Source organism: Leptosomus discolor, chromosome 3 (genome assembly GCF_034619465.1).
Source record: "Leptosomus discolor isolate bLepDis1 chromosome 3, bLepDis1.hap2, whole genome shotgun sequence".
In the NCBI taxonomy this organism is placed as follows: Eukaryota; Metazoa; Chordata; class Aves; order Leptosomiformes; family Leptosomidae; genus Leptosomus; species Leptosomus discolor.
The window spans coordinates 45343716-45367869 of NC_141393.1; the positions used below are offsets into that span (position 1 = coordinate 45343716).

A 24154-nucleotide genomic window follows, 5' to 3' on the forward strand; every position below is an offset into this window, starting at 1 on the left:
CATGCTAAAGGGAGGCTGTTTCAAGGCCCGTGAGATGCTGGGTTTTTTTGCATAGTGACTTCTAGAAAAAGTCATGTGTACGCTGTGGGTTGTAAGGGACTCTGACGCAGAACAGAAGGCACATCAATCTCACTGCACAAATGGGGCATCAGTGTCTGCCCCTCAAGTAGCATGTGATTCACAGTTTAATAAAAGGTATCTCAGCCCAGAAGAAAGGGATGCAACAAACGCGTAAGCAGCAGAAAATAATGAAAACTGACAGAAGTGTAGCCTGACTTGAAGATAGCCAAGGCTATGACAGAGACACAGGTCTACTTTTGATCCCAACAGAGGGTAAGAATGGCTTTGGATATTGAGGGCCTCTCCTCCTGTGACAAATCTGGGACTCGTCCATTGTGTGCGTTTCTTCATAGCTGGTGTAAGTCCACATATTGCAAGGTACAGCTATAGATCCTGGAAGCGTCAGAAGACATGCTACTTTGCACACTGGAACATCATCCCTTACCCTCAGTAAACTATCTGGTGACAGCAGTCGCTACAAACTGACACCCTGTAACTTGCTGAGAAAGGTATGTGGTTCAGCTCCACCTCCTCTCTTTTCTAGACAGACTTATTTCCCCCTTTAACCTGAGTGAGATAGTATCATTACTTATTTATACATATTATCATGTATTCATATAACCCTGGCATCCCAGAACCTGTTGGAGAGCCCAGGACCGTACTGTGCCATACAGAGCAGAAATACAGAACATCTTGACTGGGACTGGGCACTAATAAAAGTGCAAGGATGTGCAGAGAACAGGTATCTGCTGCAAAGGGAATCAGATGAAGTTTCGTCTGTGTAAATCACAACATCTAAGGCAGACCATGTTCGCCATAACCCAAGGCTTGTGACAGGAGAGGATTTTGAGGTGCTGAAGCCCAGCTGGTTCTGATCCTTGCTGTTTGCTAGGTCAGTATATTGACTTCTCCCTGCGGGAAGTTTGATACAAGACCGAACAAGTGATATTTCTTCTGCTTGCTTGTGTATTTTGGCTGCTACTGCCCTTCCATGAATCTGCACAGACTGCTGGCCCTATCTGCTTGTGATGTTTCAGGATTGCTTGCACATTTTCAAACCCAGGAAAAAGGCAAACTGAAAATGAAGCCAAGGAGCTGAGCAGAAGTGTCATGGAGATGTGACAGATGCACTGTGTGGAGGCAGGAGAGACCAAGAAGTCCTCTCTTCTTTAGGGGCAACCATGTGTAATGAAGTTTCTTGCAACTAATACCTTCCTGTAATAAACTGCAGTGGGAAATCAGTCATTGGAAAAGAAGCTTAAACAATTCTGCCAAAAACTTCACAACAAAGTCTTCCAAGTTTCCAAAATATGATGGAAAATATCCTTCGGGGTCAACAAGTTAAACTGCAAGCCCTTCCCAGGACTGCAACCAGAGACACAGAAAGCTGGGTCCATTCCAACGGAGGCTGCTGGGACCAGCAGCAGTGACGGAAGCTGCCCCAGCAAACCGCTCCCACTCCACGCACAGCACTGACTGCAGAGGGGTGGCAGCCACTCGGGCAGTGCTGCCATGGTCCAGGGGCAGCTCAACGCCTGGCTGATCCTCTGCGTGTTTGCTGGATCCCAGAGGCTGACAGGTAAGCAGTCCACCTGCTAGCCACGTGGCTTCTGGGCTTGGCATGTGTTGGTGCCACACCAGTGGCACGACACTTTGCTTGCGGCTTTAGATACAGTCACATGCTCCAGCTAGCGGTGCTGCCACAGGAGAGGGTGGAGTCCCAGTGGGGGCTGTTTGCTGGCAAGGCACTTGTACCTGCTTGCAGGACGAAGACCTGCTGCTGGTTTTGGTGGCAGGGGAAGGGTTTTCTTGGGTCTCCACTGAAAAATTCTGCTCCTGCAATAATGTTTGTGGATTTTCTAGATGCTTTTTGGGGAAAAAAAACCCTGTTGAATCCTAAAGTAAGGGACCATTTTCCCATCTCCAGAGGATATTTATGTTATTATTTCAACACATTATTTGTTACGCTTTGTTTAATTTTTGTTTGCTCAAAAATCTAACACTGCATGTATTTTTGAGACAGTTACTAATAACAGCAGTTTGGCAGCTATTCAAAACATTCACTGACTTTAGAGCCAATCAGATGTCTCTCAGGAGATGGATCTGTGAACTCAGTGGATCAGTTAGCAGAGAGAAGCCCAGCAAAGACATTTTCAGATAATGCAGTATTTTTACCTGAGCTAAAAGCCTTGCTGGCACACCCATGGAGGAGTAGGAGAGAGCAGTGACATCCCTGCTCCTATCCCAAAGCCACAGCTGGCTTGTCTTAGGCAGCCTACAGCTGTGCAGAGACACCACCCTCCACAGCCTGGGGGGTGACAGCGTGCTTTTCAAGGCAGCTTGTGCATCTCCCTGAAAAACTTCAACCAAGAATGGAAAGTTGGAAGCAGGGTTTGGTAGTAGTCATCACACATACAGTATTAAATCTTTTTTCTACTTTTTATAAGCACCTGCTGACCTTAACTCTGGAGTACTCAACATAAATTCTTCCTCTTTTTTATATAAAAAGTCTTCATCCATATAAAAATTTAAAAAAATGTGTCAGAGAGCTCATTATTTTATACAAGCTTTTTCCATTTCATGTTTCTTGACCTGAAAGATGAGTCTGTAAGAAGTAGAAGAGGGTCTTGACTACATGACTACGCTGACCAATGCAAAGGGAGAGGATGCAGCCTCCCTCTCACAGTCCTAGACCGAGGCTACTTGTGTCTCTTTTTCACAAAGAAATAAAAAAGGCAAAATAAATGCAGAAAGTTAAAGCACTAGGACTATTAGTAAATGAAAACTGAAGAATTCTTAGGACTAACGTTGACCCTCATATTAACAAACTCTCCTTACTCTGGCCTTGCATCTATTTTTCCCGGTTTAAATTATGTTAGGTGGTCTAGCAAGGAATTAGCTGCATGTGAGAAGAGCCATAATGGATCTGCCTGGGTTTCTTTTACCCTCACACTCTGCCGCCACCAGCAGCAGACACTCAAGAAAGTATAAAACCAGGATAAGCACCAGGTTATGTTTTTACCAGCAGGTGGAGGAGCCTCCCAGCACACTCCTTCCCTTGCGCAGCATTGCTTTCTTCAGCAAAAACCTCCAAGCAACCAAAAACCATCAGATCAAAACCCACTCATGTTCAGCGTGCGGGACTTCCTTGCTGCCTGTCAAAGCAGGTGCCTTTGCTGCCATACGCTTTAGCTCTGTTGTCAGTGTTAAGGGCTGTCGTATCCAAAACTCACACTTGCCTCCCTTAACCACTTCCACTTCTCTTAAAAAGCTTGTTTTGCTTATCAAGATCCCGTGGTCAGCATCTGTCATGTTTGGCAAGCTGTGGGTTGCAACTCAGAAGTATTGACATTATTGCAAACCAAATGACAAAAATAACCAGGCAGGGCCATGGTCTCACACTACCAAACTCTGCCTGATCTGTCTTCCAGATGAACATCCTCACAGCAGGGACGGTGCCAGCACCAACACACCCCGTCGTGGCCCAGAGGATGCTGACATCATGTTAGAGGTCTCCTGGGCTTTGGGTGTCTGTGGGCTGAGGCACTGGTAGCGCCTGTGCTCCCACCTGCCTGCACGTAAAACCTCATGCATACTGCTTGTTCTCACCCCTGCTGGATTTCAGAAGGGCCTGGAAAACACCTCAGCGGTGCCTTAATTGCATTTGTGCTCCCTCTCACTGTGGGGTGCAGATGAAGGGGGTCCTGACCCTCCACAGCACCTCACACCCCCAGGGTGGGACAAGGGAACATCTGTGCTGGGTTGGATGACCCCCCCCACCTGAAGTGGCTGTGCCGGGGAGCCATTGTGGGCTGGACTGTGGTGGGAGAGGCAGGGCAGGAGACGGGAGCTGGATGGGCCCCAGGGGGAAACGGAGGTGTGGGGCTGGTCAGAAAAGGGGTGTGGAGCTGGTGGAAGAGGACATGGAGGGGGACTGGGTAGGCTGTGGGCAGTGAGCCAGGGAGGGGCCGCCTCTCGGGCCAGCCCAAGATTTGGCAGTGTTGCAGATGGCTTTGCAGCTCAGTTCTAACTGGTGGAGGGTTTGTGCCGGGCTCTCTGTGTGCATGTTGCTCTTCTCTTCCAGATGCTCTGGGGAGGGCTGGATATCCAAGCCAACAGGCCAATCCAGCTGCGGGATGAGGAGCTGGCCTCCCTGCGCCCAGCACGGTGGTTCATGTGGATTTTAGAGGCTGAAGTTCCCAAAACACCAACAGAGATAGAGCATCATCTGAGATATTACTCACTGACTGATACCCCCTTGCCTCTGACAGAGTTTGACCGTCTCATTTTCAGCAGTGTTTACTGCGCCTACCAGGTTCGCTCCATGCAGGGCCTGGATAAAAATCTCTGGATTAGTTTTTTCTCTCAGCTGGTTGATGAAATCTTTCGTGATCTGTGCAAGGGGCTCTGCCCTGCAAACACCACCCTCGTCCTGGCCTCCTGGCCCTGGAAGGAGAAGCCTTCACATTTGGCATCCCTGAAACATTTCTACCATTCCAACCTGGCCAGGACCAAGAGGGACACTTAATAAGGGAAACTACCATAGGAGGGGACACACCTGACTTCAGCTGCATCCTTGGTTGTTCTGATGTTTTCCACGTTACTCAGGACTTTGTAAAAATACACCACGCCTTTTTGTCCTGCTTCTGCATTGCACTGGCAACCCTCTACGGACTTATATACAAGCTTTTATTTTTAAATGAAATAGGACAAAACTATAAAGTGCATTTCACCCTTTTTTTTTTTCTCCCTCTTTGTTTTTTAAGTGGGCTGCACTGAAGGGGGCAGTGCTATTTAGATGTGTTATCTAGCTTGATCACTGACACTTACTGGGGAGATATAGGGTTTTTTTGCCAGGATATTACACTGGCATCCTAGCTGACTTCATCTCAGATAATTCAGCCCAGCCTCTTTACATTCCACCTGTGGTTTCAGCCAAACACAGTATTTTTTCTCCTCTCCAGTAACCAGCTAAGCAGATTTTCTTGTCTTTCATGATACAGGTCACATATTAATTTCAGCTTTCTGCTCATGTGGCATCAGATTTTATGTGTCCATAGTAATTTCCCATTTCATGTATTCATCTTTCTTTAAAAAGCAACCTGAAAATGTATGTATTCCATGAAGCTTTCTAGTATTTACATATCATAGCTACACATGTACACTGCTTTGTGCTGTTATACTTCCTTAAATCTCATTTAAATTCCTAAGGATTGTGACCTAGTTATTTCTTCAGCAGATTTTACCTCTTCTATGAAGTTTTTTTGTACAGCTATGGCACTTTACAATCCAAACATAATAAATACATAATCTCTATCCTAAAATCAGAAATACAATTATTTTATAGAAGGCGATCATTAACCTTTCTCTGTCTCACACACTGCAGTGTGGAATTAAATAAATGTAATGATCTACTCAGGAGGGTTTCGATTTTTTTTTTTCTGTTGTTTTGTTTCTACTAGGTTTCCCGCTGCCATTATAGGTACGTTAATTTTGAACATTCATAGCGTGTGCTTAGATGATGGGATTCATAATTCCCTTTCTATCAATATACTCTGAATTTTCCATGCTCAAAAAAGGAGGCAGGTGTGACATTCAAAGTGGGAACTGCTAGATTTTGACCTAGTTAAGCTTTTTCCAGGCCGCTGTTGCCCAACAGATGGAGAGGAGGAATGGTGAAGCAGAAGTAAGAAGCCTGTAAGCAAGATACCACAGAGAATGGTTTTAGAGGTCAGGTTAGGGCTATGACAGGAGAAAATAGATTTACACAGTTCATGAAGCAGGTCAGTTGTTGCTTGTTTTTTGGTTTTGTTTTTTGTTGTTAATTTGTTTTTCCCCAAAGGATGCAGGAATTTGTAAGATTAGCATTTTATTTGAAGTATAACTTCTAATAAACTAGTGTCCCACCTAATGTTCTACTATTCTTATGCTGTGAGGTTTTTTTACATACCTCAAATCTCTGCCCTCCATCCTTTTCCTAAATATGCCCCCAGTCATTAATGTCTAGGATACATACGGAGTGATGAGGCAGGGAGTGGCTACAGACAAGTCCAGTTCGAGCAGAGAATGTCATCAAAAGGCTGAGCTGGGATGGCACTAGTGCACGAAAATACTGTCTTGCTGGAGAATACACAGTCTGAGATACACGAATGTCTGGATACAGGTTGAGGGGGCTGGCTTAGTGACTCAGATGCAAATACACTGTTTTGAATTCAGGATTTTGTTAGGATCGGTGTAAGAGCATTGCTATCTGTTGAGCAGATTATAAACTCAAGTGACGTCACAAAGTTTCGTGCATGCTGAAGATGATGCACTTTTGCAGTTTATGTATTTTGGGAGACCAGGGTTTAGCTCAACTGAAACAGCACCCATCACACTACGACAAAGCCTCCAGGCTTCTGCTTTCCTACTATGCCATGTGGGGATCCTGTCGTCAGTCCTGGCTGCCCTGCAGCAACACACCAGTGCCTTCCACAGCCACACCACTCTCCCCACAGCAGCACTGCAACTTGGCGGAACACAGGGTGTAAGAAACCCTTGGAACACAGATGCTGAAAATACCTTTGATCCCTTTCCCATTAGGCGACCGATACAGCTTCTGGTAGGTGTGCCACACCCTTGTATTCCAGGAGCTGGTTCCTGAAGAATATAATGACCCTGCAGCTAACACTGCCATTGCACAGCATGATACTTACTCACACTTGGACATTATGAGCCTGCTCCTGACCCAAATATTAAGATATTTAAAAATACATTTCTCACTTACCTTGCGTTTGAGCTTTCAGAGTCTGTTCGTAGACTTGAGCCCTCATCCTTTACTATGAGGGCTAGAAGCCTACTTTTTTGTTTGCTTCTAAACGTATTATTTTCATTAAACGGAAGCTGAGATTCTCAAACACAGCTTCTTGACTTCATCAACGTCAGACTAAGAAAAGCACCAAATATCGTGAAACTTGCAATAAAATTGTATGAGGTATTTGGTACAATGATAAAAAAGACTGTATGCAGACAGACTAGCTCAGTAACACATATTGCAGCTCGTACAATCACCATGCTGCTTTCTCTCCTGAGCTGGTACCTCAGTCAGTCACAAGCAACGAAGGGCAACGAAGGGCAACAAAGCTGGTGAAGGGCCTGGAGAACAGGTCTTATGAGGAGCGGCTGAGGGAACTGGGGTTGTTTAGTCTGGAGAAGAGGAGGCTGAGGGGAGAAGTTACCGCTCTCTGCAGCTACCTGAGAGGAGGTGGTAGTGAGGCGGGGGTCGGTCTCTTCTCCTGAATAACTAGCAATAGGACGAGAGGAAATGGCCTCAAGTTGTGCCAGGGGAGGTTTAGATTGGACGTGAGGAAAAATTTCTTTACTGAAAGAGTGGTCAAACATTGGAACAGGCTGCCCAGGGAAGTGGTGGAGTCACTGTCCCTGGAGGTGTTCAAAAAGCATGTTGACGTATTGCTTCTAGACATGGTTCAGTGGGCATGGTGGTATTAGGTATACAGTTGGACCTGATGATCTTAGAGGTCTCTTCCAACCTAATGTTTCTATGGTTCTAAGCACACAAGTCTCACAAGTAACAACAGATTCCAATCTGAGAAAATTTTACATCTTTTGAATTTTTATTACATTCATTTTCATTACATTTTTTCCCTCCCCAGATACACAAGGAAAGTCACCACATCCTTTGCTTTCTGGATGCTGGGGATATGTAGTAACATTATTGCAGTGGTTCTCTGAGCCTCAGCATCTCGCTACACTGCCCCACCCCTGCCCCAAAACTACCTCATGCTTTATGTTTAAATCAAACACCAACACAGGACACACACGTACAACCTGTAAAGACCTTTCTATGGATGAATGGCAGACACAGCAGTGGCCCTGCAGAGAAGGCACAAGCGTGCAGTGTAAGGAAAGCACTGGACACATGATCGCATGCTCAAAGTAGAGGATGGTGTTCGAAGAGGAGCTATACCCAAGTTCATGGCACCTTGGCTTTTCTTATGCTCCTTTCACATCTGCATTTAATTATTCGACCCTTGGGGTGAGCTGGCACCTGGAAGCCACTTTGTCTGAGCCTCTGAATAGATCAGGAAGCCCGTGAAGGTGATGTACTTGCCATGGTTGCTGTAAGCACCATAACCATCATGCTGATGGCTATAGAGCCAAATGGTGTCCCCATATTGCAGAGGAAGCATAATACTCTGGCTCTGCATCTCCCGCCTCTTGGAGTGGTTGTCATCATAGATCATAGCCTGCACCTCATTGTGGTTCTTCATAAGTTTCACTGACATAGTCTTAAAGGGCATTTTGCCAATGGTGAAGGAGAAGTAGTATGCACCAGGTATACGGCACGAGAAGATGCCAGTGGAGGAATTGAAATCTTTTCCAATGTTCACAAACTCTGTGTCAAATGTGATGGGTTCATGCTGGGTTTGCTTGTCATCTGTCCCCAGCAGACTTTGTGAGCGGGCAACAGAAAATGCAGAGCGAGGGTCTTGTTCCCTGTTTGGTTGATCAGATAACACATGTTGTCGTGAAGCTTCATCCTGCTCTCCAGGAAGCTGCTGAGTAGTGTGATGGTGTGGCCCCAACTCTTGAGAGATAAGAGCATTCTGGAAGAAGGCAGAAGTGTCTGGATAGATTAAGTAGCCATTGAAAGTTGTATAGGGGCCCACATTGCTGTAAAGAGCATACTTGGGATCGCCATGTAAACGCAGCCAAACGCTGTCACCATAGTCAAGCTGCAGCATGGCACTCTGGCTGGCTACCTTCCGTTCCTTGCGGTGATGTTCATCATACACAATCACTTGCACCTCATTCTTGTTTCTCATAAGCATGACAGACAAGTTTTTCTTCGGGTATTTCCCAACAGTGAAGGAGAAGTAGTAGGCTCCAGGGATCCGACAGCGGAACAATCCAGTCTTGGGATCAAAGTCATTGCCAATGTTCACATACACTTTGTCAAAGGTAATGACCATCTCAGAGCTCCCTTCCATGCTGCTGGTTCTGGCCACAGAGAAAGCAGAGCGAAATTCATTACTGGTGTCTGCTGGGAAGCCATCTGTAGGCAGAAAAATAATGCCACAAAGGAAGGCAAACAGGATCTGAACCTTCAGTGTCATCATTGTATCTGAAAGGAGAAAGAAACATATTTTAGCAGGAATTCCATTAATTTCTGATTATATAATAATATAATAAATATATATAATATAATATATATATATATAAAAATATATATAAAATATATAATAAAAGCTGAAACCCAGACCTGAATCTTGCTACATAGACATGAAGGTCTATGTCCAAACATTGAGAAGTTTCCCATGCATTCTCTGATCAGTGTATGGGACCATACCTCAGTTCAGATCCCAGCACCATTTTGATAATTTCCTAGCAAGAGCTGGACCTTTTTTCCCTGTACTCATGTGAAGAAAAAGAATCTTCTCCTTTGAAAGTCTGGCTATCCTACAGCTTCTCTGCAAAACACCGTGTTGCTCACAATGCAGAGGATTGCTGGGGCTTTACCAGAGCTCCCTTTTGTAATGCTTTTATTCATAAGACCAAGGATGAGACAAAGCCCTACACAGACCCTGTATTATACAACTGAGATACAGCTGAAGGGCAGGGAGAAGAGGACACATGCTCCAATGATTCCCATGCAGATGCCATTGCCAAGCACCGCACTAGCTGTTTCACAGGGTGTGGAAGCCAAATAAGTTGACAGACCCCATCATTCAGACAGATTTCACCATCTGTGAAGAGTGTAAAGAAACTAGAAGAAGAGGGAATGTTTAGGGAAGGAAGGCAGGCAATGGAGAAAATGGATGAAATCTAAAAAAAGAAGGAAAACAAAAGATAAATAAAAGGCAAGTCTCACAAAGTATAGAATCCGTAAGAGAGAAATGAAATACCAAAAACACAGACACAACTCCCTATCTGGATAACAGACCAGAAAGAAAAAACTTTTGACCCTTAAAAAAGAGGGATAAGTTAGGAGATAATGGGATTTTCTCCTTCTAGTTTCTGTGATTTTTTTTTGGACTGAGGCCAAAAATCATCTATTAGTGCTTTCAGGCTGAAAACAAAACTGCCAGTTATTCCAGTGAGAAGCTTCTCTCTCCGTCACCTCTCTGTGCTTATTAAAATGTCATTCAGTCTGGGAGGCAATGCCTGGTTTACAGTCTGCCCCATCTGTCACCCTAGAACTGGTGCCTTGCCAGTCTGCAAACAACGAATTCACAGACCAACAGAACAGGAGCAAAACATGCTACTCATTGCAGGGAGGGGTGAAGGCAAATCCTGAATTAAAAAAGATAAAGGCATAAATATTTGAATCAACCGGGATGGCCTAGCAATAGAAGTAAAGCCGATGGAATCCACATAGATTGTGAGGTGTCAATGGGATCCTGTTTTGGCAAGATGCGATACCTAGAATCACTCACCAACAGGAATTCAACTTGACCTACAGTCCCTGCTCTTCCACACTTGAGAATAAAACTGAAATCTGAAATGCAGCTCTAATAGCTATGAACCCAAGAATGAATTAGATACTCAATTACATGAAAGTGACACACTAGCAAAGACAAAAAGAAATATCCATCCATGTCCTAATTTTACATTAGATCATGCCTCTTACAAGCATCTCAGTGTTTTCCTCCATGCCCCTGAATTCCAGAGATTTTTCCTGACTTAGCCTGCTTCTACTGAACACATCCACGGGACCCCGATGGGCTGCACTGAAGGGTGTTGAGAGAGCAGGCTGATGTCATATTGAGGTCACTCTCTATCATCTTTGAAAGGTCACGGAGATCAAAGGAGGTCCCTAGTGACTGGAGAAAGGCAAATGTTGCACCCGTCTTCAGAAAGGATAACTGAGACAACCTTGAGGAACTACAGGCCAGCTGGCCAGTCAGCCACTCACTTTAGTCCCTGGGAAAATCATGGAGTGTTCTTGGAATACATTTCTAGACAAAGGACATGACATTTAGCATGTGTTGATCAGCTGAGGGTAGATCATGTCTAACCAATTGAATGCCATCTTGTGAGAAGAGACCAGTGGCTGTCACCTACCTTTTACCAAGGCTTTTGTTACAGCCTCCCAGAGCATTCCTGTATCCAAGTTGTGATGTTACAATCTAGATATACGGACTACTAGATGGGTAAAAAAATGGCTGGGTTGTCAGGCTCAAGGGCTGGTGTTTAACATTTAATTTCAGATGTCCTCTTTAATATTTTTTATCAACAACCTGGAGAAGGAGACAGAACACTCACTCATCAAGGTTGCAGACGACACCAAAACAGAGGGTTTGCCAATACACTTGGAGGCACAGCTGCTATTCCGAGGAACCTAGACAGGCTGGAGGTATGAACTGAAAGGAAATTCAGCAAGGATGACTGCAAATTCCTGCATCTGGGATGGACTAACCCTGCACGTTGGTACAAGCTGGCAACTAACTGGCTGGGGAGCACTGCTACTGAAAAGGACATAGGAGTGCTGGAGGACAATAATTTATACCTGAGTTAGCGCTGTACCCTGCAAGTAATGAAGGCTAACAGCACACTGGGGTGCATCAGCAGAATCTAGCCAGCAACAACAGGCAGTAATTACACCCCTTTAATTGGCACCTGAGTGACTTCAGAAGAGGGCAGCCAAGATGGTTGACGTCTGGAGCACTTGCCCTATGGGGAGAAGCTGAGGGAACTGGGCTTGTTTAGCTCAGAGAAGAGACAGCTTTGAGGGGATCAAGTAGTGGCCTTCCAGTACCTATAAAGAGGTTACTGAGACAACAGAGCTAGGTTCTTCACTGATGTGCATGGTGAGACAATAAGAGACAATGTTCATAAAATCCAACGGGAAGGTTCCGGATGTATGCAAGATAATTTCACACAGAGGGAAATTAAGAATGGAATAGTTTGCCCAGAGAGACTGTGAAATCTCCGTCCTTGGAAGTTTTCAAGACCAGACTGGATTAAGCTGTGAGCAACCTGGTTTGCATTCAGTGTTAGCCCTGCTTGCAGCAGGAAGTCAGACTAGAGACCTCCTAAATCATGAATCCTGACTACAGATTAGATTCCCATAGCTACTGCCTTCTTGCAGTTGAAAATTCACTTGCTACTAATCCTAGCCATGACACATGGAACTAGCCAGCTAACGGCAGGTCTGACAGACAATCTTTCATCCAGCAAATTAATTTAAGAAAGCATTTTCAACAGAACTATTAACCCATAGCTAATTGCCAGGCATCTGCTTCCATGACGTCTTTATTTTTCCTCACTTTGACATTTAGTTTCTGAGTTCCTCAGGGCAAAGATTCTCTCTTTTCCCATGTCTGTACAGCATTTGGCCATTGCTGCCGTTTAAACAATACTAATAGGCTCTAACATCCCACGAAGAACTAAATCCCAAACTGTCACACTGTGAGCTCAGCCTCTGGTTCAGCAGTACTATTTCTGCAGAGTGCAAAGTGCTACATCTAGCACGGCAGGCTCATTTCAGCTTTCAGCTTAGAAAACCAAGCCCTAAAGGCAAACTTATAAGGGCTATTGTTTCTGATTCACACTTATCCATTATTATTCCAACGATCACCATGGTACGGCCCCATGGAGAACCAAGATGACTGTGACATGGCTGCACACTCTTGAAACAAGAAATAACAGGAAAGGATTTGGCACTTGCGTTTTTTAGCCACACTAACCAGCCTGGCTCTAAAGTACTGCCTGTGTTCCAGAGCTCGCTCGGTGTATCTGGGAGTCGGGGAATATACTGCAAGTGTGTCGCTGCTGGCCAGAAAACCACAAAAAGACCGATCAGCTTAATAAACTCTGTAGTGAATCTGACCTTGTATTCCTTCAAATGACCACTATCCTTGTTCCTGTCCCAAAGCTAATTTCTCAGTTATAAGATCACTTATTAAAGCTTGACTCACTCAGTTACAGTTGCAAACACTCTGCTGCTGCAGTCCCTTATTTATCAGCTCTTCCCAGTAACTTACTGGCAAGTCATTTACATAAGGCAGATAATTATGCTGTTTCCATTAGCAAGTTGTTTCCTTGACAGCTCCCACTCACCACTTGCAGGAGTATTTAGGTTCTTTATCTTTTTAAAAGAATTTAGAAAGTGTCGAATAACTGCCTCTCATACTAAACCTTTTTAATACTAAAATAATAATTTGCCAATCATTAAGAAGTCTCGGCTAGCTATAGGGCTGCCATAAACAGAGGCAATTCACAACAACTCTTGGACTTGAGTATTAGCATAGCAAGTCTGAAAGATAAAGCTTCCAAAATGCTTGCCCAGCAAATGCTTCTGGTGCCCGAGCCTTTTCCTGGGATAGCTTCCTTCTGGTGGGGAAGAGACAGCTCTAGGGATATGAGGCTGCCCATGGACACTGTGGTATCAGCCTTAAGTTCATGCTATGGCATAAGTTTTAAAACTTGCAGAGTGAGGTACAATGATAAAAGGCTAGAGGTGAAAACTGGGTCTTCAGCATGGGCCATGCACGTGTCATATACCACAGCTGTGTTTCACACATGAATCAGGGCCCTTTGTCCTTTACCCTACCATTCCTTATTGCGCTAACACTACAGAAGTATGCAAGAAAGCTAAGCAGACCCAAAGGATAAATGAGTTATGCTACTGCCTTTACACTAGGCAGTACCAACAGGGACAGCAGCCCACAGGGAAGTCAAAAAACTAATTTTGGAATAGGAGGCAAAAAACACATGACAGAGTTAATGGTTCTCAAAGGCACTAACTTTGATTTAATGACATGAAAATAAGGGGCTAAAATGGTAGTGACTCACATAGCAGAACAGGAGTTGCAAATTTTCTTTTGAAAAGAAAGAAATAGAATTCCCCATTTGCATGATCCAGGAAACTTTAATAGCTTTGTGCTTGCTGGAGGTGATGTTTCTGTCCTGGAATAGAATCAATTCACCAGTGGAAAGGCAATTAGCTTTACTCCTCTACTGAAATCCACGGATTTACAAAAGGACTTTTAACACTAGAAAGGTCACCCCATTTCTAGACTTGCAGGCCAGATCTTGTAAAACTCACAAGGGTTTTCTTTTTATTCAAAAATATTAATGAGCTAGATTCCCCAGTCCTACCTTAGGCAAAAGTCCTTTAATTTCAGTGGGAGTTTTACCCAGAAGATCACCAAAGAATGAGCTATGAAACAAAAGCGAAGCAGTGCAAAGCAGTGCAGTTGGATTAACTGTTAGTAAAGGTTCTTACAATCCTGTAAGCTGCAAGAGCAAAGCCCTGTTCTTCCTAGCTCTTACTCTAATATTAAAGAACAGCTGCAAGTGTTTCAATTATTTGATTCAGTGAAAGCCTGTGTAATGAACAGCCTTCTTGGACTATAGTTAGCAAGACTTTTTTTTCCCCAGATACCACATACTGGCTGTTCCACTCATCAGAGACAGATTAAGAGCATCAGATAATAGTGTAAATGAATCACTTCTTCTAACATCAAGGAGAAATTAAATGTAGCAGATTCTGAAAAGCAAAAGCTGTATAAAGAGTACTGAGCGACAAAATCAGGGATTCATTTATGGCTTTGGCCTTTCTCTGCTTTTGATAAATGTGGGTTTTTGAACTGTGGAATAATCCTGAGAGGTAAAACCTTGTCTGAAGCATTCAGGATGCTTTTTGGAAACTATAAGCCACACTTTGACAGAACTGCATGGCATTAATATAGAAAGTACTTAATTTTAAATATTTCCTTGAGTGAAGGGAGTCCTTTAACATAATAAATCAGCTTCTGTATACTCAAAGACCTGTAGAGAGACAAAAATTCTTTTGAAGCACCTCACATCTAGCCCTACTCAGGAAAAGGAAACGGAGAGACTGTATTTTGGCATAAGCCTCTAATGTTAGCCTGCACTTCAGAATATTAATTAAACCTGCTATATTTCAACTGAAGCTCTAACAACTCTGTTTAAGCTAAAATGATGATATATAAGATGATGTATATTCACTGATCAAAATGGAAACACCATAGTTCTGACATTAAGATTTTTCTTCATATAACAGCATTCGGGGAAACTTGTTATACATGTTTGAAGTGCCAGGGTGACACACTGTGTCTTCTGTTTTGACTACTATGTATATTTAAAAATATATACATTTAGACAAAGTGGCGTTTTAGTAGAGAAGATGGCTGAATAAACCCTAGGTGGGAGCAAGGAGTTATTCCAACAGACTAAGACTTTAAAATGTAATATAGTTGTGGGGTTTTTTACATCCTTTTCCTAATGAGCAAATTACACAAATCCAACTCTTCACCACATGCACAATCCTCAAGCAAACTAGACTAAAAACTCTAAAGCAAAGAAACGTACTCTAACACTGATCACAAGTGGAAGAACAGAAAACATAGAACATTTGAGTTTAAACTGTAGTCCATAAAATGTGTTGAATACTACAAAACTGTTGATAAGCTGTCATTGAAATCACAGCAGCAGTAAGTAGTGAAAAAAACAAGCCACTGCCGGGACTGAGTTCAGTGAGAAACGGTTTCTGTGAAAGCATAGGCCAGAAAAGACACGAAACCACAGCTTGAGAAAGCCAGAAATCAGTTGCTGTACAGTGTTTACTTACTAGTGCTACCTTTAGACATAAAGCACTGAGACCATTTCAACAGTAGGAATTTTTGCAATGATCCAGTTACAGTAATGCCAAAGTTAAACCATCTCTTTTCCCACCCCTGAATCTATTTCCATTTTTTAGCCTGGATTATGCATGCATGTCTTTCTCCTGGTGTGCACAAGAGACAAGGCTTTGTTGAAGCATCCCATCTCTCCAGAGGGAACTGGATTGCTGCACCAGAAGGCAGATCACACGGGCATAAAGGATTAACAGAGACAGTCTGGCCTGGAATACCAGGAGGTATATTGATAGGTAAAAGAAAATAACTGACACTTTGGCAGCACATACCATAAAGATCTCCTTTAAGACAGAGAGAGAGGAAGGCTCCAAAAGGCAGACTGGCCAGTGCAAAAGCCAGCTCTAAAGAGAGAGGACAGCACAGAGACCTCACAGAACAGAGTAGAGGGTGAGTTCATTGTTCCAGGTGGCTGGGCTGGAAGCCATGTAGCAGGGGGACTTGTTCATGGAAGTCCTGTTTTTTTTGCTTTGCCTGTGGAAATAAAACCATATGAAGCACAGCTAGACAGACTGCCCCAGAACAGACCTACTGGAGTGACAGACACCTTAGGAGAAAAAATTTTGAGCACAAGCAGTGCAACTCAGGCTATTGCAAAGGCAAATGGAGAATTATTGTCACTTGGCTTAAGATATTTAAATTATGATAGTTTGCAAAGAAGCTGATAGCCTGCTGCGTGCACATTGCTGGACTCTGTAGAAGAGCTTCTGAAAGATGCTTACAGTCTAGAAGACATTGGATAGGGGACATGGGTAATAACAAGCAAATGTAGCATAAGATTTCTTACTTTTACTATGCTATTATAAATTCTGGGGGAAAAAACCAAAACCAAACCCTGCAGGATTAAAGGCACTAAAAAGAAAGAGCTAATAAGATGGTTCCATTTCATCATCTGACCAGCTGAAATCAACAAGCAAGATCCAGTTAGTACCACAGCAGTGCTAAAGGAGAATGTGAAGGTAATGTCTATACAGACCACGAGAGATTCTCTTAAGAGGCAATGAGGAACAAAGTTTAGAAGTGTTTGCAGAAGATGTTTCTGGGTTGGAGAAAAAAAAAAAGGAACCTAAGGAAGACACAGATGGGTTCAGCATCACAGACTACTCTTATAATTTTTCTCTTTTAATTAGAGTTTGGGCAGGAAAAAGGTAAATGTTCTTCTAAAGAACTAATGAAGCATGGGGACTTTAAAGGGTTGATAAAGAATGAAAAAGCTGTTTAGACAGTCCTACTGAACACAACCTTGTTCTTAGGTTTCCCTGAAGTGGTAGAGTAGCTCACATCCTTAGGGACATTTTTTGAAAAAAACCCAAACATCTCTGCACTATAGTCAACAGGTTAAGCTGAGCTGTGAGTGACCAAGTAGAAAGTCACAGTGACCTAGTGGGTGACACTAGAATCAGTACTTGAATCAACTCATGTTCTAACCCCTTTCTGTTTTATCATTACATACCATGGCTCAGTTTTTCTACCCCACTTCCCTCCAATGAAGGAAAGTTTAGCTCCCGGAATAATCCCCACTCCTGTTAACAAATGAAAGTCTAGCAGCAGTTCAGAGACCGTAAGTAGGTATCTACAGTATAGGTAATTATTGTTTGATTTTTTTAAACAACACTTTCCTCTATGCATCTAAGCAGCAGTTTCCTTCAATGCAGTTGGATGAATATTTTTATCCTCCAAACATGCAGAGCAGAAGAGGAGGTTCCTATGCTGTTCTCAGAGTTGATACTCTATTTGTCAATTTTCTTTCAATCCTTAGTTGTAACAAATAGACATTAAAGGAAATTTCATCAGAATAAGAGTAATTATTCCAGTTAAACACAGGCTGTACTGGCTTTCCTTCTTGTTCCATACTGCCACTTCCATTCACATGCCCAGTCGTCCAGTAGACCTGTCAAGTACAGCACCATCAGTTGGGAAAAATCTTGCAGTGCTCCTTTCATGTTTTCCTCTTGTCCCCTCATTAAGAATGAAAACAACTGTTAATAGTAGGTTTACTTGTCCAGGAACCAGTGGAGCCTGACACCTATGAAGGTGCACTAAATAGGAAAGTAATTTTGACTGTCTGTACATTACAGGAATTGCAACTTTTGTGTTACACCTTGCTGTTGAAGACTGTTGTACATGAGATTGTGGAGATACTATAAAAGATAATGGAATCTGTGGTGTACTCTCAAGGGTTGTTCAAGTGTCCTCCCTGTAACAGTTTTATGTCCTCAATTTCCTTTCTGTGAGTCTGTGCTCCTGCCCTTTGTATCAGCTAATATATGATTTTAATTTAACTGCTATGTAAGGTCCTAATCAAAAAAAGGAACCTGTTTTAGACTTTTCTTGTCTGTTTTCTTCTCTAGCTGCATAGCCACACCTTCTCTTTCTCTCTCTCACTCGAGTGGGCACATAATTCTCATTGTTCCTGGAACTCTGTGCCTGCAGCTGTTGCTTCCAACCCATTCCCCCACTGACTGGAATGCTGCCTTCCAGTCATTGCTCTAAGTCCTGCCACACCACCCATCTGGGTAAAAGCTAGAGGCAATATGCTGGTTCCTGCTGGTTGATCATCAAATCACAAGTTAGGATGAGCCTGTGGAGTCCAGTAGCTGTCCCCTAAAGGAATTAATGGATAGCTGAGTGCCAGCTGGGCCTACATGCAATGACAACAAAAAGCATTTTTATTTCTTAGTCATGTCTGAGCTCAACAAGTACTAAAAGTTGATTTAGTAACACAACCAAAGATGTTCACGAGTAACTCTGGTCCCCCTCTTGATTACCTGTAGTTAACAGAAAACTGTCAGAAAGGATAAGATTCAGTTCCCTTTGCTTGACAGATCAAGTTGAAACACTACGTTTCATCAATGGAAACAAAATTGCTTTGGTCATTTTATCCATCAAAAGCTGCACTATAACATACTTCGAGAAAATGCTATGGACTGGTATTTTCTGGCAGCAGGCTTTGCAAATCCATCTGAAAAAACTCTGTCTGTACTGGGGCATTTGCCTACAGGAATGCTTCTTTCCTTGGGAGTTCTTTTTCTTGTCTTGATAGGTAAGGCAGGAAAGCATGGTGTCCTTTAACATCTGTCATCACACTCAGCCAAAAAATCACATTCATTTCTTTTCATGCCTTGCTGTTTCATTACTGTGAAGATACTCAGAGAACACTGTGAATTGCACCGCAGTGCTGCTCTTCACTGCCAACATGCTGCAACATCTCAATTTGGAAATTCACTGAGCTCTACTTTAGTGAAGAAGGTGAGAAAAGGCATTAAGATCTGTGCATCTTCCATCTCTGCTCTGGCATCCTTCTTTCTGCTCCTTCTCCTGCTGGGTCAGGACACAGGCCTAGCACTGGAGAACTGAGAAGAAATAAGCATCATGTGCTCAGCACCAAAGCAGAGACCAGTATTATTCTGCTCTGCTAAACATCGGGGAAAGGGAGACGTAAGTCAAAGTCCACATATGCTAATGAGTCTTTTTTATGGTCTTGTTCTCTAATTGCCCCACATGGCAATCCTGTTGCTTTCAGACCAAATGAATTGGTAGACAGTTCAAGAAACCATCATTTAAAGAATAATTATTGCCTGTGACTACCCCCATTTTTGTCACCAGACAGTCTCTTGAGACCCCGACTTCCCCTGAGTGGTACACAAGTTCTTGATTAACAACGAAATTCTGCAATACACATAGCGCTCTTCAGTATCAGTTGCTTTTCATGAATCGGGTTTATCAAATTCTCAGCCCAGTAGCATTCTTTGGTTTATGCCTACAGATACACAGTTAAAAGCAGCAAAGGGAGTTAGCAAAGTTAGTCATTGTTACGTTTGTTAACACCGACCTTTCACAATCAGCAATGTTCAGTTCCCTGTTTCCAGTGGCCTTTCCTGCCAAATCCCTTGTAAGGGGCCCACTCTGTGGAATACCTATAGACAACTGGAACCTGGGCCCTTTCAATTTTTTAGCCATTTTACTAACAATTATTTCTCAGAAGGCTATAGCTGGTACAAATGAGACATCCAAAGGCTGTGAAGTGGTAGCCAATAACTTTGGGAAAACTCCAGTTTCTGCTTCTACTTTTTAAACCTGAGTGTATTTTGGTCCATGGATTTAATCAGCTTGCCACCTTCTTCAACAGCGAGCTGTGAAGTTGTCCTGGTTTGGGCTAAATCAGAACTAATTCTGGTTTAGTGCTTTAACTTTTCAGTTAAGTCTCCTCTAACTAACGGCATTTTCTGAAACAGCAGCCTGTTTTTCCAGACAGTGACTGCTTCTAGCAGTGATAAGGCCTGATGTTTATAGTTCGTACCGAGGAATGGTGTGCAGAGAGGCCCTTGCTTAAACTTGTTCTTATAGCAACCAAGGTCACTGCTGAATCTTGTACTCTGTGTTGGGGTGCCGGTTGTGAAAACGGTCGCACCTACAGGGAGGAGTGAACTGGACAGGTGACCCAAACCTGACCAACAGAGTATTCCATCCCCTATACGTCATATTCAGTATAAAGCTGAGAGATCACGAGGGTCTCACTCTCTTCTTCGATGGTCGACATCTGAGGAGGACTCTGTTCTTCTGTCATTGATCCCGATCCATGCATTCCTGAATCCAGTGCCTGAGCGCAGCTCCTGCATCCCGTCCCTGTCTTCTGCCACAGTCCAGCCTGGGACTGCCCCAGTGCCAGCCCTGCGGTGTGGTGGTGACATATGGTCATCAGGGTGGGGGGAGTTGGGTTCAGTGTTGGTTTTGTATATATTTGTACATATTGTATATATTTCATTATTTTCTTATTCTTATTATTATCCTTTCTTTTATTGTTATTGTTTCATTAAAGCTGTTTTAGTTTTCTTTTCCAAACCATAAAGTCTCTCTCCCTTGTTCTCTTTCCTTTTCCGTTTTGGGAGAGGAGAGGAGCTAGTAGAGAGCGTCTGTCATTTGTTAGTGGCCGGCCCAGCCTCAAACCATGACAGAAGTTCTTCCCTTAAACCCTGTACAGGTCAAGTTTTCACAGTTGTGCTTCTGAACCTGGATTCTTCTGTGACAATCTGACACAGAGGTGCTGCTGCCCACAAGGCAGAGCCTACTGCTCTGGCTGGAGGGACAGAGAGAAGCATCTGCTGAACAATATCTCCTCAAGGCACATATAGTTTTACAAAGTTTTCCCATATCTGCTTTCTGGCTTTATATTGTTTCTAGTATTTAAAAAAATGCCAGTCCCCTCATAATGGCAGTCGAAATGCTTGTGTGACTATTTCTGCAAAACTCCATCTGCACTGGGAAGCTGCTGGTAAAAGGCTTTGGCATCACCATCAAAAAGCACTGCTGGACACTACTGTTCACTCATCAGTTCCTCATTCACAGTGAGAAAGCAGTCAGAGACCGTCAAGTGTTCACAGATTCCAGGCTCATCTGCGTGACCAGCCAGTTTCCTCCTAGGTGAAATTGCCTTTGACAGCTTGAAGCTGCTGCCTCTGATTTTTCCTTATAGGAAAAGAATTTTGCTAAAATACTGAAATAGCAACTGCAGCGACCCACTGGCAGGTTTTACATAACTTTTAGATCCAAACTGGACATAATATAAATGAAAAAAAAAGAATTAACGGGAAGGATATGGCTGCTCTGAACACTGTTATGCAGACGATTTATTTAAAGCAGGCATGGGCATTGTTACATTGCATTAAATATGCAGCTCATACTGACCGAAGTGCCATTTGCAATAGCCTACACAACTTCCTCACAACCACACTGAGAAATTTCAGCCATGTACCCTAAACCCAACTGTTCTCATTCAGTTCATATTTCAAGTCGGTGCTCCCTCTACGCAAATTCTTTCAGTCCCCTACCTTTCCTTTTAGCTACTTCTAATACCTTTCCTTTTCAAGACAATTATCAACAGTTTCCAACAGGAGATTATCATCTGCAGAACCCCCTCCAGCATGTTCAGTAGTTTTCTGCCTAGCCTGTCTCAGATTTCTTCCCAAGTTTCCTAGAGAACCACGCCTCCACCTTGCTCCCTCCTCCTGCTAGCAAAAAGGAGAGATTTTACATTAGCCATCCTTTGTCTTTTCTCCTTCCAGAACCACCTTGTTGCAAAGCTGAATGTCCTTTTGCATCAGGTCACAGTAAGCATTCTTTTGGACACCCTTTCTTTTTCCCAAATAAAGTCTGGGTTTCATATACTCATATGAGAAGTAAAGAACACAAAGGGAAGGATGGGAGAAGAAGCGATGAAATAAACTCAGAAAAAGCAATACAAGCTAATGTGAAGCACTGGTCAGTCCTTGGGTGGATATGTATTTACTTTGAAGTATCTGGGGCACCAAGTGACTGGCTTTCTAAGCAAATTATTATTTTCCCAAAGTGTTCAAACAGCAACAGAAGATGGGGGCAAGGGAAAAAGCAATCAGAGCTTATATAGTGTCATAGTTTGTGCTCACATGTCCCAGAGTAAATAAAAATACAAGGATTTCCATCAATTTAAGGATAATTCCAGTGTAAGAGTGTTTAAATGACACCAGATTATAATGCTAATACGCTACAGTTCACTGAGCAACAGCTCCATGAAAACAGCCTTCTAAAAAGCGCAGCCTAATTCTTTGTTTTCTCCTTGTCTTGTTCATTCAACACACATTCTTTCCAGCAGTTGCTTTGCTGCATTTCAGTCCCACAGAGTACCCTTTTTCACAGAAAAATTCCCTATTGCCTGATTGGTAAAAAAAACCCACTTCCACTCCTCCCTGTACGTCTCTAAATTCTCTAAGCGCTTTTTGTTTGAGTGGAAAGGTCTAAAGCCTGGGGGGAGAGAAAAATCCTTCTCCCTTTGGAGGATTAAAAAATTCTTTGGTTGGACTCAAAACATGTTCTATTCAGGATCTTATGTGTACCTATCCACAGCAGTATCCAAAAGAGACAATCACAGAATCACAGACTGTTAGGGGTTGGAAGGGATCTCAAAAGATCATCTAGTCCAACCCCCTGCCAGAGCAGGACCACCTAGAGTAGGTCACGCAGGAATGCATCCAGGCGGGTTTTGAATGTCTCCAGAGAAGGAGACTCCACAACCTCTCTGGGCAGCCTGTCCAGTGCTCTGTCACCCTCATGGTGAAAAGGTTTTTCCTGATGTTAATGTGGAACCTCCTGTGCTCCAGCTTGCACCCGTTGCCCCTTGTCCTATCATGGGCTATCACCAAGAAGAGCCTGGCTCCATCGTCCTAACACTCATCCTTTACATAATTATAAACATTAATGAGGTCACCCCTCAGTCTTCTCCAAGCTCAAGAGACCCAGCTCCCTCAGCCTTTCGCCAGAAGGGAGATGTTCCACCCCCTTCATCATCTTTGTGGCTCTGTGCTGGACTCTTTCAAACAGTTCCTTGTCCTTCTTGAACTGAGGGGCCCAGAACGGGACACACTGTTCCAGATGCGGTCTCACCAGGGCAGAGGAGAGGGGGAGGAGAACCTCTCTCCACCTACTGACCACACCCCTTCTAAGACACCCCAGGATGCCATTGGCCTTCTTGGCCAGGAGGGCACATTGCTGGCTCATGGTCATCCTGCTGTCCACCAGGACCTCCAGGTCCCTTTCCCCTACGCTACTCTCTAACAGCTCAGTCCCCAACCTACACTGGTACATGGGGTTGTTCTTTCCCAGATGCAAGACTCTACACTTGCCCTTGTTGTATTTCATTCAATTTCTCCCCGCCCAGCTCTCCAGCCTGGCTGGGTCCCACTGAATGGCAGCACGGCCTACTGGTGTGTCAGCCACTCCTCCCGGTTTTGTGTCATCAGCAAACTTGCTGACAGTGCACTCTGTTCCCTCATCCAGGTCATTGATGAATATATTGAATAGCACTGGTCCCAGTACCGACCACTGAGGGACTCCACTAGATACAGGCCTCCAACTAGACTCTGTCCCATTGACCGCAACTCTCTGACTTCTTTCCTTCAACCAATTCACAATCCCCCTCACTATCCAATCATCCAGACCACGCTTCCTCAGTTTAGCTGTGAGGATGCTGTGGGAGACTGTGTCAAAGGCTTTACTGAAATCAAGATAAACCACATCCCTTGCACTCCCATCATCTGTCCACCTGGTTATGCCTTCAGAAAAGGCTATCAGGTTGGTCAAACATCGTTTATCCGCTTGGTAAAACCATGTTGATCATTGCTCGCTCATTTCTTTCTACCTGTCTCCTCACAGAGATCCAGCACTTTTTCACCAGGCACAGGGGACTGTTTGTTCTATTTATATTAAACAATATATGCTAAACCACGAATACTACAGGACCTAGATTTTATCTCCCTGGAGAAGTGCCTAAAAACATCAATTGTAGAACTATGCTTTATTTTATTGCTATTCTGAATTCCATTATTTTATTTAGTTTTCTCTCTAAATGAGCACTTTTGGACTATGGTCTTTCATTTGAGGAGTAAAATACTAGAAGAGTT

General features: G+C 43.5%; 2 protein-coding genes across 2 annotated transcripts; one reads left to right on the plus strand and one right to left on the minus strand.

Moving 5' to 3' along the window:
• The first annotated feature begins 560 nt into the window (after nucleotides 1-560).
• Nucleotides 561-5462, plus strand: FAM180B (family with sequence similarity 180 member B). The gene is made up of 4 exons (XM_009949665.2): nucleotides 561-952; nucleotides 1098-1639; nucleotides 3492-3571; nucleotides 4145-5462. The coding sequence occupies exons 2-4, from the start codon at nucleotides 1573-1575 to the stop codon at nucleotides 4586-4588; spliced, it is 591 nt and encodes a 196-aa protein (XP_009947967.1). The 5' UTR covers nucleotides 561-952; nucleotides 1098-1572; the 3' UTR covers nucleotides 4589-5462.
• Nucleotides 5463-8075: 2613 nt separating this feature from the next.
• Nucleotides 8076-9179, minus strand: C1QTNF4 (C1q and TNF related 4). The gene has a single exon (XM_009949666.2). The coding sequence runs from the start codon at nucleotides 9177-9179 to the stop codon at nucleotides 8076-8078; it is 1104 nt and encodes a 367-aa protein (XP_009947968.1).
• Between the last annotated feature and the right edge of the window lie 14975 nt (nucleotides 9180-24154).